General features: G+C 37.8%; 1 protein-coding gene and 1 long non-coding RNA gene across 4 annotated transcripts in view; one reads left to right on the forward strand and one right to left on the reverse strand.

Moving 5' to 3' along the window:
• Positions 1-16211, forward strand: part of pcdh7b (protocadherin 7b) — a 137230-nt gene that overhangs the window by 71224 nt on the left and 49795 nt on the right. For 2 of the 3 annotated variants that reach the window (XM_067400515.1, XM_067400517.1), the window contains exon 2: positions 5851-6067. In XM_067400515.1, coding sequence (XP_067256616.1) covers positions 5851-6067 — 217 coding nt within the window. The remainder of the gene's footprint in view (positions 1-5850; positions 6068-16211) is intronic. The other variant, XM_067400516.1, reaches the window with a different exon arrangement.
• Positions 1236-3862, reverse strand: LOC137030638 (uncharacterized). Its single transcript, XR_010896443.1, has 3 exons — positions 3832-3862; positions 3090-3159; positions 1236-1584 (listed from the first exon to the last, which is right to left on the reverse strand). It is a non-coding gene; the product is annotated as an uncharacterized lncRNA (long non-coding RNA).

Raw genomic sequence — 16211 nt, forward strand, 5'->3', positions numbered from 1 at the left:
GGAGTGAATGATGGTGCTCTGTCTTGTTTAATATTCCTGAAAGAAAATGTTCAGTGACAGGAAGTGGGGCAGCGGGGAGAAGGCCAGAGGCAAACACTTAGAGACGCTGCCGCTTTGTTAGTGTCTATTTAATGCATCAGCCGAACTTTCCGCTGCAGAGGTTAGGAAAAAATGAATACATATAATATATATATATATATATATATATATATATATATATATATATATATATATATATATATATATATATATATACACTGTTAAAAATTGTCCTGTTAAAAAACAGTAAGTAACTGGCAGCACGGTTGCCAGCAAGTTACTGTTAAATTAACAGTGTCTTGCTGTTGTTGAAATTTACAGTTTGTTACTGTTTTTGTAAATACAGCATAAAGCTGTTATTTTCTGCATTAACAGTAAATTACTGTCAAAAGTATTAACAGTTAATTAATGTTTATTTGCACTTTTTAACTGTAAGCTACAAATGTTATTATATTGAGAAATGGACTGCTAAGAAAAAAAGGTGTAACTATTTTTCTAGATATTTCTTTGATTTTATTAATTACCCCTTAGAAGTCTTGCTTTAAAACCATAATACAATGTACAAATATATCCTTTGAAACATTAAAAATTTAACACAATGCAGAGTAACTTCAAAATGTGCTTTATTAAAACTTTGAAAAACTTGAAAAATAAAGCCACTTTAAATCACAAAATATTCTCAAAATTACTTACCCCCATGCCGTTCCACACCCGTAAGACCTTCATTCATCTTCAGAACACAAATTAAGATATTTTAGTTGAAATCCAATGACTTAAAGAGGTCTACGGTTATCATTGAAATCCGATGGCTCCGTGAGGCCTTCATAGGGAGCAATGACATTTCCTCTCTCAAGATCCATTAATGTACTAAAAACATATTTAAATCAGTTCATGTGAGTACAGTGGTTCAATATTAATATTATAAAGCGATGAGAAATTTTTGGTGCGGCAAAAAAACAAAATAACGACTTATTTAGTGATGGTCAATTTCAAAACAATGCTTCAGGAAGCATCAGATCATTGTGAATCTGTGTGTCGAATCTGCAGTTCGGAGTGCCAAAGTCATGTGATTTCAGCCATTTGTCGGGTTTGAACTGCGATCTGATTCATGATTCGATAGACTGATTCATAATGCTCCGATGCTTCATGAAGCAGTGTTTTGAAATCGGTCATCACTAAATAAGTCATTATTTTGTTTTTTTGCCGCACCAAAATATTCTTGTCGGTTTATAATATTAATATTGAACTGATTTCGATGTGTTTTTAGTACATTATGGATCTAGACAGAGGAAGTGTTATTACTCCCTACGTAGGCCTCAAGGAGCCATTGGATTTGAACTAAAATACCCTAATTTGTGTTCTGAAGATTAATGAAGGTCTTACGGGTGTGAAACGACATGAGTGTAAGTAATAAATGACAAAATTTTCATTTTTGGGTGAACTAACGCTTTAAGTCCATTAGCTTCTTAAGTAGACTGGCAACCCGAGTGTGATAAGTCTTGTCCACCCTTGGTGCCTTTTTCAGGATTTATTCCAATGAAGTGTCTGAAAAACAAATGCATACATTCAGAATTAGTGTGGGTAAAAGTTTACATAACGAGAATGTGAATAGAAATTAAGGTAACACTTTACAATACGGGTAATATGCATTAATTCATGCTTAACTAATGCACAAATAATCAAGTTAATGTATGACTTATGAAGAACTAAACCATTAATTAATGATTACTGCATCAGCAACTAATAAAGTTTCTATATGATTAATAGATTAAGTAATCATTATATTGTTATTAGTTAAATGTGTCATAATATATTAATTCCCTAATAGCATATTATATTAACTAATAATGTAAATGAACGTGTTAATTACCACAATCGGTCAAAGCCATGCATTTCAACTTCCAGTTGTCTGCTTTAAATAATCTTTAGCTAATGATTTACAAAGGTATCATGTTATGACTTTACTTGTTGAGGCACATGACTATTAACTAATTCAAAATTAATTCAAAACCCATAACCACAATGACATATTTCTTAAACGGTAAGTTCACCCAAAAATGAAAATTCTGTCATTAATTACTCACCCTAATGTCGTTTCACACCGGTAAGACCTTTGTTGATCTTCAGAGCACAAATTAAGATATTTTAGTTGAAATCCGATGGCTCCGTGAGGCCTTCATAAGGAAGAAATGACATTTCCTCTCTCAAGATCCATTAATGTACTAAAAACATATTTAAATCAGTTCATGTGAGTACAGTGGTTCAATATTAATATTATAAAGTGACAAGAATATTTTTTGTGCGCCAAAAAAACAAAATAACGACTTCTATAGTGATGACCGATTTCAAAACACTGCTTCAGGAAGCATCGGAGCATAAATGAATCAGTGTGCGGAATCATGGCTTGGATCGTGTGTCAAACCGCCAAACTGCTGAAATCACGTGACTTTGGTTCTCTGAACTGCAGATTCGACACTTTGATTCATTTATGATTTTGAAATCAGCCATCACTGAATAAGTCGTTATTTTGTTTTTTTGGCGCACCAAAAATATTCTCGTCACTTTATAATATTAAAATTGAACCACTGTACTCACATGAACTGATTTAGATGTGTTTTTAGTACATTAATGGATCTTGAGAGAGGAAATGTCATTGCTCCCTATGAAGGCCTCACTGAGCCATCGGATTTCAACTAAAATATCTTAATTTGTGTTCCGAAGATGAACGAAGGTCTTACAGGTGTCAAATGGCATGAGGGTAAGTAATAACTGACAGAATTTTCATTTTTGGGTGAACTAACCCTTTAACAATTAGTCATGTGCCTCAAGTAAAGTCATAACATAACAAATATTAATAAAAGTCTTGAGGGCTTGGAATGACATGAGTGTGGGTAAAAGATGGCAGCATATTTATTTTGTTTGAACTGTCCCTTTCAGTGTTGTACAAAAGCATTTACCATGTTTGCTGAAATACAAAAGAAAAAAAAAGAAAAAAAAAAAAAAACACCCTTAGAGGCTTATGTAATAAAATAGACTAGATCTATACATACCAAGGAGTATCAGTCGAGGAGTTGCAGGTTGTTCAAGTGTCCTTTCTACATCAGCTGCAGTGGAAGAGGCCTAAGACACAGTTACAATGATGAGGACAGACTCAATACACTAACAATAATGCCTGTAATGTATGCATTTAATTTTTAAATTAGGAAAGAGCATGTCTATTTCAGTTGTTAGGACAATAATACCATGATAGAACATAAACAACAACAGCGAGTCAAATTGGACAGTCTTTGGGCACGAAAATCTCAACAACAACAAAGTCTCCACTGAAATAAAATGTCATTTAGCCTACTGTACTGGGCAAAGTAACATTACAATACAAACCATCAACATAATAACTTACTGAGTAGTAACGCGCAACTTATTCTATCAAGCTAACCTTGGTCGAAGTAATCCAAAATACACCCAACGCTAAAGAAGCAAAACAGCAACAAAAGAAAAACTCCCCTCATAATACAGTTATGTACAAATTAGAACAAGCTTACCCAAATTTGCAAGCACAACGTTATCGAAATCAACGTTTTGTCTAATATAAACTAAATGTAGGCTATATTATCCAATAAATGAAAAGATCTTAAGCTAAAATTAGCAAACGAGATGACGACAATTTCAGCGCGTTAGAAATAACTTACATCGATATTACTTTGTTGCTATGATGTTAAAGGCTTACTTTGCAGAAGAGTTTATAGTATATCATATTTGAAAAACTTGTATAGGTATACATAGTGAACTCACCTCGTACTCGGGAAATACATGAATCCGAAATTCAGCTCCACTCTGTGACGCAGTTTGCACGGTTGGCAGGTTTGGCACTGAAATGGACGTATAAAACAGTTACAAGCTCAGCATCCACAATTATTACAGTTATTTGCACAGTTATTTGCAATTGCAAACGTGTAGCCTATCTTGTGTAAAAGGAGCAAGGCAAAGGTGCACTCACCGGTTAAATCACAGTGTAAAGACGGATAAAAATCCAGATGTGTTCGCTGCAGTTTTCAGTTCCAAAAATACTGTTAAGTACTGTTTTCTTTCCTTTGTGGAATAAATACGGTAAAATGCTGTTAAAATTTGTGTACGTCATTTCACCAACCGTAAAAAAACAGTAATGCGCTGCTTTTTAATATAACAGGATTATACTGTTAAAATTTTGCCGTAAATTAACAGCAATTTTTAACAGTGTATATATATATTGCTTTCAGTTAAGACAGCTCAAATATAGTTTCAGATCAAACTATAACCTTGAAGACTGCTGAATTAGGGAAATGTCCTGTTCCTGTCATGGTCACTATTTCTCAGTATTTTCTACCTGATGAATTTTGTTGAATTATGTTTCACCTCACAGCACACACAGACTAAACAGCACCAATGATCACTGTTGGATAATTTGAGTAAGTAATAGGCTGGAGAGTGAGACAGAAAGAAAGAATGATGGGAGGGTGGAGGGATCACTTCTCCTCCATTGTCTTCTCCTCTTTTTTCCCATTTGCTTTCACTTACCCAGACAGGAAGAGTCAATGGTTTAATTACAAGGCTCCAATGCTAGTTAAATTATCAAAATTTAATTTCCACCTTTCAGCTCTCTCTCTCTATATCTCTCTCTCATGCTCTCATTTTCTCTCGCTCTATTCCGCCACTCATTTAGCTCAGAGACCATAGGCTATGTATCCCTTATCTCAGTGTATTTCATTGGGATATGAAGGACAAAAAGTCCTCATATTGTTTAACCCATCTTCCCTCTACTAGAGCAGTTAAATCAGGACAACACATTCATTTTCCTGATTAAAAAAGTCCTAAAGGGTATCAGTATCCCACTGTCACAAGACGTTTTGCTTTGATAACAGCAGAAAACAAGTGCAAAAATAGAAAGTTCATCAATTGATTTCATGAATATCTAGTTCACTTTAATGAAATGAACCATGTCGAGTAGATTTCATGTCCTTCCTAGTTTAATTTGTCTCCCTACTCTCTTTTGCGCTGCATCTCAGCACAAACCAAAAGAATTTGTCTCCTTTCCCGGCTCGCTGTCAGTCATCTCCTCCGATCACGCTGTCTTTTGTGCCATTCCTCAGTTGAGACAACCCAAGAGGAAGAGGAAATGAAAATCAAAGGTTCAGAGCGCAGAGCACAAATTCACACGAGCCTCTCTGTACTAGTTTATTACTCCTATGTGCATCCTTTCACCTATTTGTTCTTTAGTTACTTTGAAAAATGTGTGTGTGTGGATCCATGAGCTTGTTTATTAGCCTGTAGCCATGTGTTCCATTCTATCTCCCATTGGGACCATACTTGCTCTTCTTGTCCTGTTTTTGCTATAAAGTAAACCACACAAGGAGACTTTGATGTCCTTCAGACCTCCGCTGCTATATTTAAACCATAATGCCAAGTGTGGCATCTGTACTTACTCCTGTGGGCATTGAACTTACTATCCTAACATTTTTTTTGTTCGTGTAAGAATCCATTAAACAAGTGCTGTGCAGCTCATTAGTATTGTTTTGTTTATTTTTTTTTAACTTCCCTTGCTGAACACTGCTTTCAAGCTACATATATTTACTACTTAGAGAGAAAGAGAGCAATTAATCCAGCTGATGTTTGTGTCGTTTTGTAGCATGTAGCGCAGTGCGCTAATCAAACTTGAGCTACTTTAACTGAGATTGATCCCAATCACCCCCCCCCCCCAAAAAAAAAATCTACCCATCAACCTCTCTTCTTCGACCTCTTCAGTCCAGTGACCCCCAGCAATCTCTTCTCTTGTAGCCGTTCCGCCGAGTGACCTTCTCGGTGGTGAGCCAGCCCCAGGACCCGCACCAGGGCTCGCTGCAGAGCTGCTACGACAGTGGCCTGGAGGAGTCGGAGACGCCCAGCAGCAAGAGCTCGTCCGGCCCCAGACTAGGTGCCCTCCCTCTACCCGAAGACGCCTATGAGAGGACTACGCCCGATGGCAGTGTCGGTGAGGCAGAGCATATGGAAAATGGTAGGGGCAAACACAAAAAAAGATAAGTCAGAGTTAAGCTAAAACAGCTAAATAAGAAGAGACTTACTCATCAGTTAACAAGATAGGGATATTCCCACAGAAGGCCACACACTCACACACAGCTACGCTGACACTACAGTTTTAAAGATGCTGGTCTATACGGAGATATGAATAGAAAGGACTGAATAGGCGTTGTCTTACACGCTAACTGTGATTGTAGTGTTTAGTGTGACTGGATCAACAGCTCAGTAGCATTCATATAGATTTATATATATGTCATTCATTTTTATTTATTTTGCTGTGTTTATTCCAGTAAGAGCTAAGGGCAGTTAAGGTAGTATAGCATAATAGTTCACCTGAAAACTCAGCAGGCAGCTGACTCTATTTTCTTGTAGCATCAGATGAGGTCAAAGCTGCTTCATTGAAGACATTGCTCATCGTATAAACATTGCTTGTATACCAAATGAATAGATATTTCCTGTGTTGTGGTGAGTTAGAAAAACATTTGATTTCCAGGAACACTTTTCGCTTGAGTAATTTTGGCCATTTTTCAGTAATCATTGTCAGTTCGATATGCTGCTGTGCCTATCACACTCTTTATATTGTAGGAGTTTAACAGGTGAAAGGGCTTGAACAGTAAGAGCATGTATCTTGTTTCATTGTGGCTGAGTTACCTATCCTTTGTAGAAGCTCTCTGTGGTCAACAGTTACCTCCATTGTTGATGACCAGCCAACCAATGTTGGGTGTCTATCAATGGAGCCACTGTTGGGGCGGTATTCGGTAGCAGTTGTCGGACATTAAGGGCTGTCTTGTCTACATTTGATACTTTATCAGCAACAGGTGTGTATTGTGTGAGCTCAGTGTGCCATTTTCTGTGGAATGTCTGTTCTGCTTGCTCATCGGAGTACATGTTAGGAGAGCAGGAGCGAGTGTTTCTCTTAGAGTCAAGTTATCAGGTCCATATTTTGCTTTGTGTATTGTGTTACCTCATTGAGACTGGTCATATGACACTAAAACTTCATGGTTTGTAGAAGGTCAAAGGTTAAAAACCTCACAAATGGACGCTAGGCTGGGTAAATTGCTGAAAAATTAGATTTTCAACTGGGAGAATATTGGCCTAAATGTAGATTAAAGAGAGAAGCTGTTTTAGCCCATTTGCTGCGTATGATCTAAAGCCTTTTGTATTTAGACAAGTCTGTGCCAAATTAGCCTCAATTAATGTCTGGCTCTAATTCAGACTAAGCTAAAAGTAATTGGTCACTAGGAGATCAATGCAAGGCTGATTAGATCAAAATTGTGAATTTGGCCATCAGTCAGATCCTCTGATGGAGAGAAAATTAATGAAATGTATGCTGATGGGTATGGAAAAGCTGTTTATAGTGGTTCTTACTCATTTGTGACATGCATAGCTTATATATATTTTTATATTATCAAAAGACGTCATTCCATTGTCAAACTTTCTAAGGTTAGGGAAGTTAACAGTGTATCAGATTGTGCTATCATTGCATTTATTCAGTCTCAAATGCTGAAGTTTCATGTAGCCATGGCCTTTTGGGTGGATGAATGCACAGAGACACAGGCACACACACTCTCTCTGATGTTTTATTAGTAATCATTTAATGATCCATTCCTCTTCTCATCCAGCTCTCATTCTGTCAGTCTTCTCTCCCATTTTCATTCTTTCATGCCACCTCACGTCTCTCCTTTTTCCCTGTTCCATTCTATCTTTCTTGTAAGATCTTTCAAGGGCACATACAAACAAACAGATGAATCACTTTCTGATAAATAAAAGAGATGCCTCACCCTGCTGCTTCCAATCTTTAGGAGAATCAGTGTGTGTGTCTGTGTGTGTGTGAGGGGGGTTTAGAGAGGGAGTGTTATGGGGAAAATAGCAAAGTCAGAAGACTATGTTCGGCTTAGAACTGAGCAAAAGTGAACATTAGTACAATAGCTTATGCATTCAATGCAGTTAGAAGTTGATGCTGGAAATTTTCAAAGCTGATGTGCTCTGCTGAGCACATGCATTATCAAACATCACACACAGAGACTTATACACACTCAAATACAGCTGGTCACACTTGCGACCCAGCAAAGTCGCAGTCAATGTCTCTTTCATGACAGAGATGTCCTGAGCGTGTGTGTGTGTTTGGGGTCTATAATTGGCTTAGGCATGCTGTGGGTTAGTTCCGCTTTGACAGAGTCTTTTGGGTAGGTGTTAGGTTCGTTTAATGCTTTTAATGCTCTCTCAGGGGACTTAGACAACATCCAAACTCACTCTTGTGTGATCACACCTCTTGTGATTTGGAGGTATTTACCTTTCAGTTCCCTTTAAAAATATACAGAAAACAAAAATATAAAAAAGTATGCTAAAAATACATACGTAGGTCATGTCATGTCTTTTCTTTTGAGAAATTACTTAATTTAAGGAGATCTAATGTGATGTAATAGTTCATATTAATACACCTAGTTATTATTATTCCCCATCTCTAATCTTAATGTGCATTTGCATGTAGGCATTTTATATATCATGTTCATGATCAAATTCATATTCATAAAGGAAGTTGTCTTTTGACAGATGCTTTCATCCATCCAGGGATTTGCATTCGCCTATATGTATTATGGTGATGGAAACCTGATTTACACACACACAAATACATAATCTAATTAAATTGAATAATGTATAAAGTTTTAATCAACTATAGAAAGCAAACATCTTTGTTTTGCTTGTTTGAAAACATTCGCTTTTTTCTAGCTTAGTTGAAGCACTGAGAGCTGTTTAATCATTTTTTGTAAGAAAATGAAACAAGGCCGTCTTGCTCCGTCTGTAGCAGAGCAAGACAGGAATGTTCCATGTTGAAAGGGTAACATTCTCAGTGTCCTTCTCATAGAAAGCCTTTAATTATGTAAGTTAAATGGCAGTCATTGCCTCTCACAGTACTGCTTCCCTAATGCTGTATTACAGCTATGATAACCTGGAGTCAATTAAAATATGGACGGGAGATCATACATAGACACACACACACACACACACACACACACACATGCACACCCCTGCAGTTAACAGATGGGCAAAATGCCATCACTTGAAAGAAAGAATCAGTGAAGGTCTGTAATTGTGGTCATTATGCTTGTGAAGGATGTGTGTGATTGGGATCCTGGTGAGGTTTTTGTTGTGAGTGTGTTTGTTTGTTTTGGGATTAAGGTCATGGCAGGAACTGGGCGTCCCCCTAATAAAGAAGCCCTGCTGTGAAGATGGGTTTTCCAAAACACACACAGTCTCTCTCTCTCTCCAGGTCTTCTTCAATCTCTCTCTTGCTCTCTCTCTCATGCAAAAACAAATGTTGGGGCAAGATCAACAAACATATAACATATAGACAGTAAATAACAATTAGATATTTCCTTCTTTAATGTGCACATGAATGTACCTGTGAGAGAGAGAGAGAGCGAGAGAGCAAGAGAGACTGATTGACTCTCAGGAAAAAGCCTGCTCTTCGACTTGCTCGTTGTCAATCGATGATCTTCCAGTCAATACATTTGCTCTACTCCTCGCTACTTATCTCTTCCTTCTCGCTCTCTTCACTCACCTGTGCTGAACTGTGGGACTTGCGTCTCTTCTCCCTAAAGGATTTTTCTGCTTTCCGACATCATAATTTAGATGTTATCTAACTCTGTAGTTTCATTATGCTAGATAGACAAACAGATAGACAGACAATGTTGTATTTCACTTTAAAACAGTGGAGCTCCGCTCAAGCATTTGCCAATGATAGCCTTCCTCTAGGGGAATGCTGCAAAAAACTCTGACCACCGTTTGAACCCTGGAGACGTCTGTCTCTGGAGTGTGCTTGTAAGGCTTTAAGTGTTTCTGTAATCTTATCATGACTGCAGACAGATACGGGGTAGGGCTGCACGATTAATCGCATGCTATTCTCACGCGCATTTCGTCAGTAGAGCCCAATATTAGCGCAAGTGGAGACAATAGGAACTGAAATGATCACTTCAGACCTGTTTATGAATCGATACAAATGACAGAATTCAATTTCAGGGTTCCTGATATAGATAAAGTCGATTCTAAAGGATTAGTTTGATATATACCTTTTTAGTTCTGTAGTGTGTTTGTCTTAGAAAAGTCAGTAAAAATAGGGTCCAATGTACTTTTAATATGAATAAATTTTAGGTTACACTTTATTTTAAGATGTCAGTATTACACTGTAATTATACATTTAAGTACTGAGAAATAATAATTATCTGCATGTATTACTATAGGTTTAGGGTTAGGATTGGTTTGGTTTAGGGTTAATTGCATGCAATTACGCATAATTTATAGTTATTACTACAGTAACTTCATGTAACATGTGTAACAATGACACAGTAAAATACCAGTGTCAAATTGTACAAATTTACCAAATTACCAAATTTTACATATTGATTTATCACAGGTGTTTTGCTTGTATTTTTAATTAACCTTTGGATTGTGTTGTGTTTTAGCCTTAAAGTAAATCTCTGTAAACTTATTGGATAATTTCCTGGCTGAAAATACTAGTGCCTTTTCCATTTTTCTATGGACTGACAAGGTATACAGGGTGGGATATATCTAGAAAATCTAGAAGCTCCTCCCCTTTTTTCAAAATAGCCAATAGCATTTCACCTAGATCACAGCTCGGCCAGAGCCGTTGAGCTCATAAATCCCAATTTTCCTAATAATCTTTAACCGTTTCTCCTCCATATTGCTTTAAAATATAGCATTGCATAGAATTCGAATGTGTCAGAACATTTTGTGGTCTGTGGCAACTCTGCTCTTGTGTCTCTGGAACGGAGCATACAGTGCGCGGTTCTCGGCGGTTCTTGTGTGAAAACGGACTTCATTCTCCTCAATGGAAAGCATATTTACATTGTCTGAATCGTTCCCTATCCTCTGTATAGTGCACTATGTGCCATTCACCATATAGAAACTAGTTGATGTGTAAACAAATGACCAATTATAGCCACAGCCTCAGCATCTGTTTATAGTGTAGGAAGGTGTGGGACTTCAGATTCTAGAGAGGATTTGATTGGACAGAAGATTTGATGAGAAGCTAAGTCATGAAATTCCATGATCCATTTTAGCAGAAGTTAGAGACTGTAAGTTTTGAATGCTTATATCTACGAAATATTAATTGTGTCATTGTTTTGGAACAAACCATCTTATTCATAAACTTAAGGCTAACATATTCATTCTAAAAAAAACAACAACTTACATTTAGATTTCAGGGGGACTTTAAATATGTGTTTAGTACTGCATATTGATGTATTGATAGAGATTAATGGGTAAATTACATAGCAAAAGAGGGAAGATTGCTAATTTTGTCATCAGCAAGAACCTCCAACCATTTGCAGCAACTTAATAGATACTGAACAAACTTGCTTGTTGCACTAAAAAATAAAATGTGTTAACTGTAGAATTCACTTGTACCTCTCAAGTTTGCCTGAGCAACTTGGCCATTAGCAAACAAACAGATAGATAAATAAATAAATAAACACTGTGCGTACACTCACTTCATTAGAGAAGCCGGATACAGAGGGCCAGATGGCAATGCCAGTCGCTTTTAATTAAAGCTATTCATATTTCAAGAGCTCAATAGAGCCTCGATCCAATAAACCTAATTTTTTATTTCACCAGAATTCAAGCGAGGGCGATAATTGTAGGGAGAGAGAGAGATCACTAAAGTAATGACAAGCATCACAGGCCACCTTTACTGGCATTTGCATTCATTAGAAAGTTTGTGTGTAACCTTTGCTAAATTTTAGTTTGGACTTTGTGGCTTCGGATAGCTTAAGACACTGGAAGTGGGTTGCTGTGGTGGGTGTGTTGTACAAATGTCACATCGACAGGCCTGAGACTCAAGGTCATTTGTTATAGTCACACAGCGCTAAAGAGTTAAAAGAGCTCTTCTTTATCAGAAAATTGGAATCAGGTTCAGGATTATAGGCAAGTTGCTACACTTGTAAGGTAGACTGTGTGCATGTGACGTGTTATGCGGTTGATCTTATTCGCTAAAATATACTGTACACTTGTGTATTCTTACTGAAAAAAAGTCACAGAACATTGCACAGGATTATTAACACCCAAAGCTCAAACACTAAATTGTGTTTATTCAAACATTCCTGTCTCGGATTCCTTCCACAAGCAGGAAAAGTGCAATTGGCTGAGAGGTTGTATTGTAGATACTCGTCTCTGGGTAAAAACAGGTCTTTCCGGTTAGTTAGTGGTTGGAATTGTGTAACCATGTCATATTTTACTTCACTCAGCAATTTATCTTCCAGTTGCTTTTGGATGAGACTGTGAGGACGTTTAGCACTAGAAGGGTGAAAACGTGGAGATTTTCTTAATCAGTTTTAAACAAAAACAAGCTCTCCCCGCTAGCGTGTGTGAACTTCAGGCTTTGGGAGTTCAGTGAAGTGGCAAGTATTGTTCAGGCATAGTGCCATACTAGACCTGTAAAAAGTCTTCACTAAACAAGCAGTAATTCACATGCATTTCCTGCCAAGTGTTTGTGCGTCACCTGGCTTTTGTGAACAGGTAGACCCTTCTCGAACACAAAACACTAAACAGTTTAGAAGCTCTGCAATTTTGCAGGCATTCCTGATGTCTACAACTGAAAGAAACTGGCTCATGTTAGCCTTTGATTTGTGTCTTCTTTGTTCCAACAGCCAAATCATCCACAATGTTGCACCTCAGGAATGTGTCTCTCATTATCTCAAATAATCCTAATTTATAAGTTCAAAGGGTGAGAGGGAGGTTAACAACAGAGTTAAGAGGGTGCTTAACCAAGCTATGAGGAAATAAATGTTCAAGGCACGTAATGTTTTTTGTCAACAGCGAGTCAACAGTGTTCCAGTTTAAGACTGCTAATTTAGTTTGCTTGATTAAAGGGGTTGAACGGGACTATTAGTTAGATTTTGCTCTTTGGATAAACCAAGCCAATTAGTTTTATGTTTCAGTAAAGCTATTTTTTTAGTGGACAGAGACCTATTACTTATCATGTTATGCGTTAAGTTTGCATGCTTTTTGGTATATTTGATTGACAGTGCTAACCTTTGGAATTTGCAGCAGTTAGTTTCTTACCTTTTGATGTCATGTTGTCGCAGCCAATCGTTCCAAGAATTCCCAGGAAATAACCCAGGGGAATAATGAGTCAGACATTTGCTGAGCTTGTTGAAAGACTCCCAAGCTCGAAGGCTTGACAAGCCTAGGAATACATATTCAGTATTCTAAGACTTGTTAAAAAGAATCGCACAATAGCCTCACAACATCGAAGCTTTAGTGTTTTATCTGTATGCAGCCAAAATGTAGAGAATTCTATATCCCCGTTATAAAATTATGCAACTCTTTCATGTCAAAGAGTACTTTTAACCTACAGTATACAGAGCTGTGTGTCGAATAGTTTGAATATTTGTTTGAATTAAAAAGTATTTTACTGAAAAAAGCTTGATGGTAACATTAAAAAACATTTCTCTTACTCTCTCTGGTCAAATGCATTTTATTTACAGCTATTTTCTCTGGAACATTAGGATAATTGTTGAAGGCTGTTTCTTTGAGTGCTCTTATTAAAATCCAAAGCAGGCATTAGCGGAGATGGCCGCAAGACCTTTCAAATAAATGAGACGCTCACCATCACTTTGTGGCAAGACTTTGAAGTACCTGCAATCACATCAGGTATCGGATCAGCTTAATTACCGAGCTGGAAATTAAGCATGATAAAGCGAGAATGGAGGGAGAGAGAGAGAGATTGGATGGGGGGCAAAAAGTCACCGAATCTGTATCTTAACACTCTGAATATCATTAACGACCTCATTGCCTGCCAGCCATGTTACATGACTGCTGTTTACACCAATCAGACAACATCACCCATCTATGTTTAGCTAAATATAACAGATCGCTTTACAGTGAAGAAGAGCTGTGAAGATACTTTCACAATCTGCTTCTTTGGCCCCCTAATATTTCTTTCTCTTACTGCAAAATGTGATCCATTCTGAAAGGTTTTCCAGCGGTCCCTTTGGCATTGGCCTAGTATAAATCTGCCCCTGTTTTGAGATGTATGAGTAGACTACCACACTGCAGCGAGAGCTCAAGGCACAAGAGGAGGAAGATGCATCCCTGCAGCACCAGCAGTAAAGCCACTGAGGCCTGTGGCATTCTTTTCTTTTCTTCTTCTTCCTTTCACTTGTCCTCCTCCGCTTTTTGTCCTATTAAACAAGAAACAGGCTATAGTGTTTTGCCCACAGAGAGAATGAATGTAGGTGAGGCAGAATGAGTGTGACATGAGGAGATGTTTTTGCACGTGTCAATTGGTGACATTTGGGAGGTTCACCTCAAAGCTCTCGCTGTGCCTCCATCCCTTACCTTCTCAGCATGAACCGTGACCTTTCACGAACAGAAAAGCAGCCATCTCTCAAACTATCACATTTAACGGAATAAATCTCTTTCTTTCTAAAAATAAACATCGTAAAATTGCGCAACAAACAGACAAAAAGAAACAATTCTGTCATAACTGTTCAAGTCATGCATTATGGCAGCATTTCCTTTTCATCAGCATCTGAATGTTTTCCAAGCAAGTGCCTTGATGTCTAGAAATTGCATGTCAATTGAAAAACTGTGCAAGGTCAGGGAAAGAAAGGAATTGTAGCGACAGCTAGACAAATAAAATAAACACCTGACAGTTCAGGGAATTATTTTTGGCATTGCTTTTCATTGGGTGCCTGTTGTGAGGTGAATATGCATTGGCACATAATTATTGAAATGTCATGTAAAATATGCCTGGGGCCTGACAAATCTCATTCAAGTCTCTCCAACAACTGTATGTTCCCCACTGTGTTTCGAAGGTTTAGTCTTTTTTTGGGCTGCAAAGTAGATGCGACGGCCACTAGAAATGCAGAAAATGCTCACAAGTGTTCACCCAGACCTCACAGAGTCCCAGGTGATGGCAGTGTTATGTCAAAACAGTAGATAAAACTTTTCTACTCATCCACGTTTAACCTCCCACATACCACAACACACAAAGGGGCCGATTCAGCAAACAAAAGAACAAAAATGTTCAGAGGTACAAAGAGCGCAGACTTTGAAAGAGGGATGAGTGAGCCCTAAAGGGAGAAAAAAAAATATGTTTTTCATTATGTAAAGAGAAGCTGGCATAAAATACTCCAAGAAGAAGACAATTACCTCAAGATCACATGACTCTGACATAAAAGACAGAAGAAATGGATTTCTAGCCCTTGCCGGAAAAAAGGATTAGCAACTTGAACAAAAAACAAGGGAGACACACCTGGTTTTAGGGGCCTAGAATGTGAACAAAAGGTGTGTGTGTGTGTGTGTGTGCATTTCAGGGCTTTTGTGTGGTTACTCTAAGGAAATAATGACTAGCCGTGGGCAATACGAGGCAGGGCCATGGAGGGAGTTTACCAGTGCCCGTGGCTCTCTGAGTTTAGCAATGGACTTTATATTCTCCCCATCAATCTAGCCTGTTGTTCTCAGAGGACTTCTGTCAGATTGTTTTCCTTCTCTTTCTTTGCTGCATCTTGTATTTCGTTGTTCTCCATCTCGTCACTGTCAGTCTTTCCTTCGATCTCGCTGTTACGCTTAAAAATTAAACATCAACGATTTCTTTTTCTTTCTTTCTTTCTTTCTTTCTTTCTTTCTTTCTTTCTTTCTTTCTTTCTTTCTTTCTTTCTTTCTTTCTTTCTTTCTTTCTTTCTTTCTTTCTTTCTTTCTTTCTTTCTTTCTTTCTTTCTTTCTTTCTTTCTTTCTTATCCCCATGCATAGGCCTCCTTAGGTGCAATATTTGTTGTAGTGAAGGGGGCTGGTGGTGGTTGGATTGACATAATGATAAAAGCCACCCACACTGATTTAGTGCCACAGTGCTCGGATGATCTGACAAAACCGGAGAGAGGTTTTAATCCGTAAGATGGGCTCCTCAAATCCACTCACAATACCCCCAAACAATACACCCACCCCTGAGGATGCACACACACACACAAACACAAGCAGACACCAAGCGACAAATTGGAATTGAATTCTGCATAAGGCCAAGGCTCAGCAAGTAGGCCATGGCAAGAAATATTTGTGTCCGATTTATCCACGGAAAAACTAGAATGAAATGCTTCCCCCTC

The sequence above is a fragment of the Chanodichthys erythropterus genome, chromosome 11, assembly GCF_024489055.1.
Source record: "Chanodichthys erythropterus isolate Z2021 chromosome 11, ASM2448905v1, whole genome shotgun sequence".
Lineage (NCBI taxonomy): Eukaryota > Metazoa > Chordata > Actinopteri > Cypriniformes > Xenocyprididae > Chanodichthys > Chanodichthys erythropterus.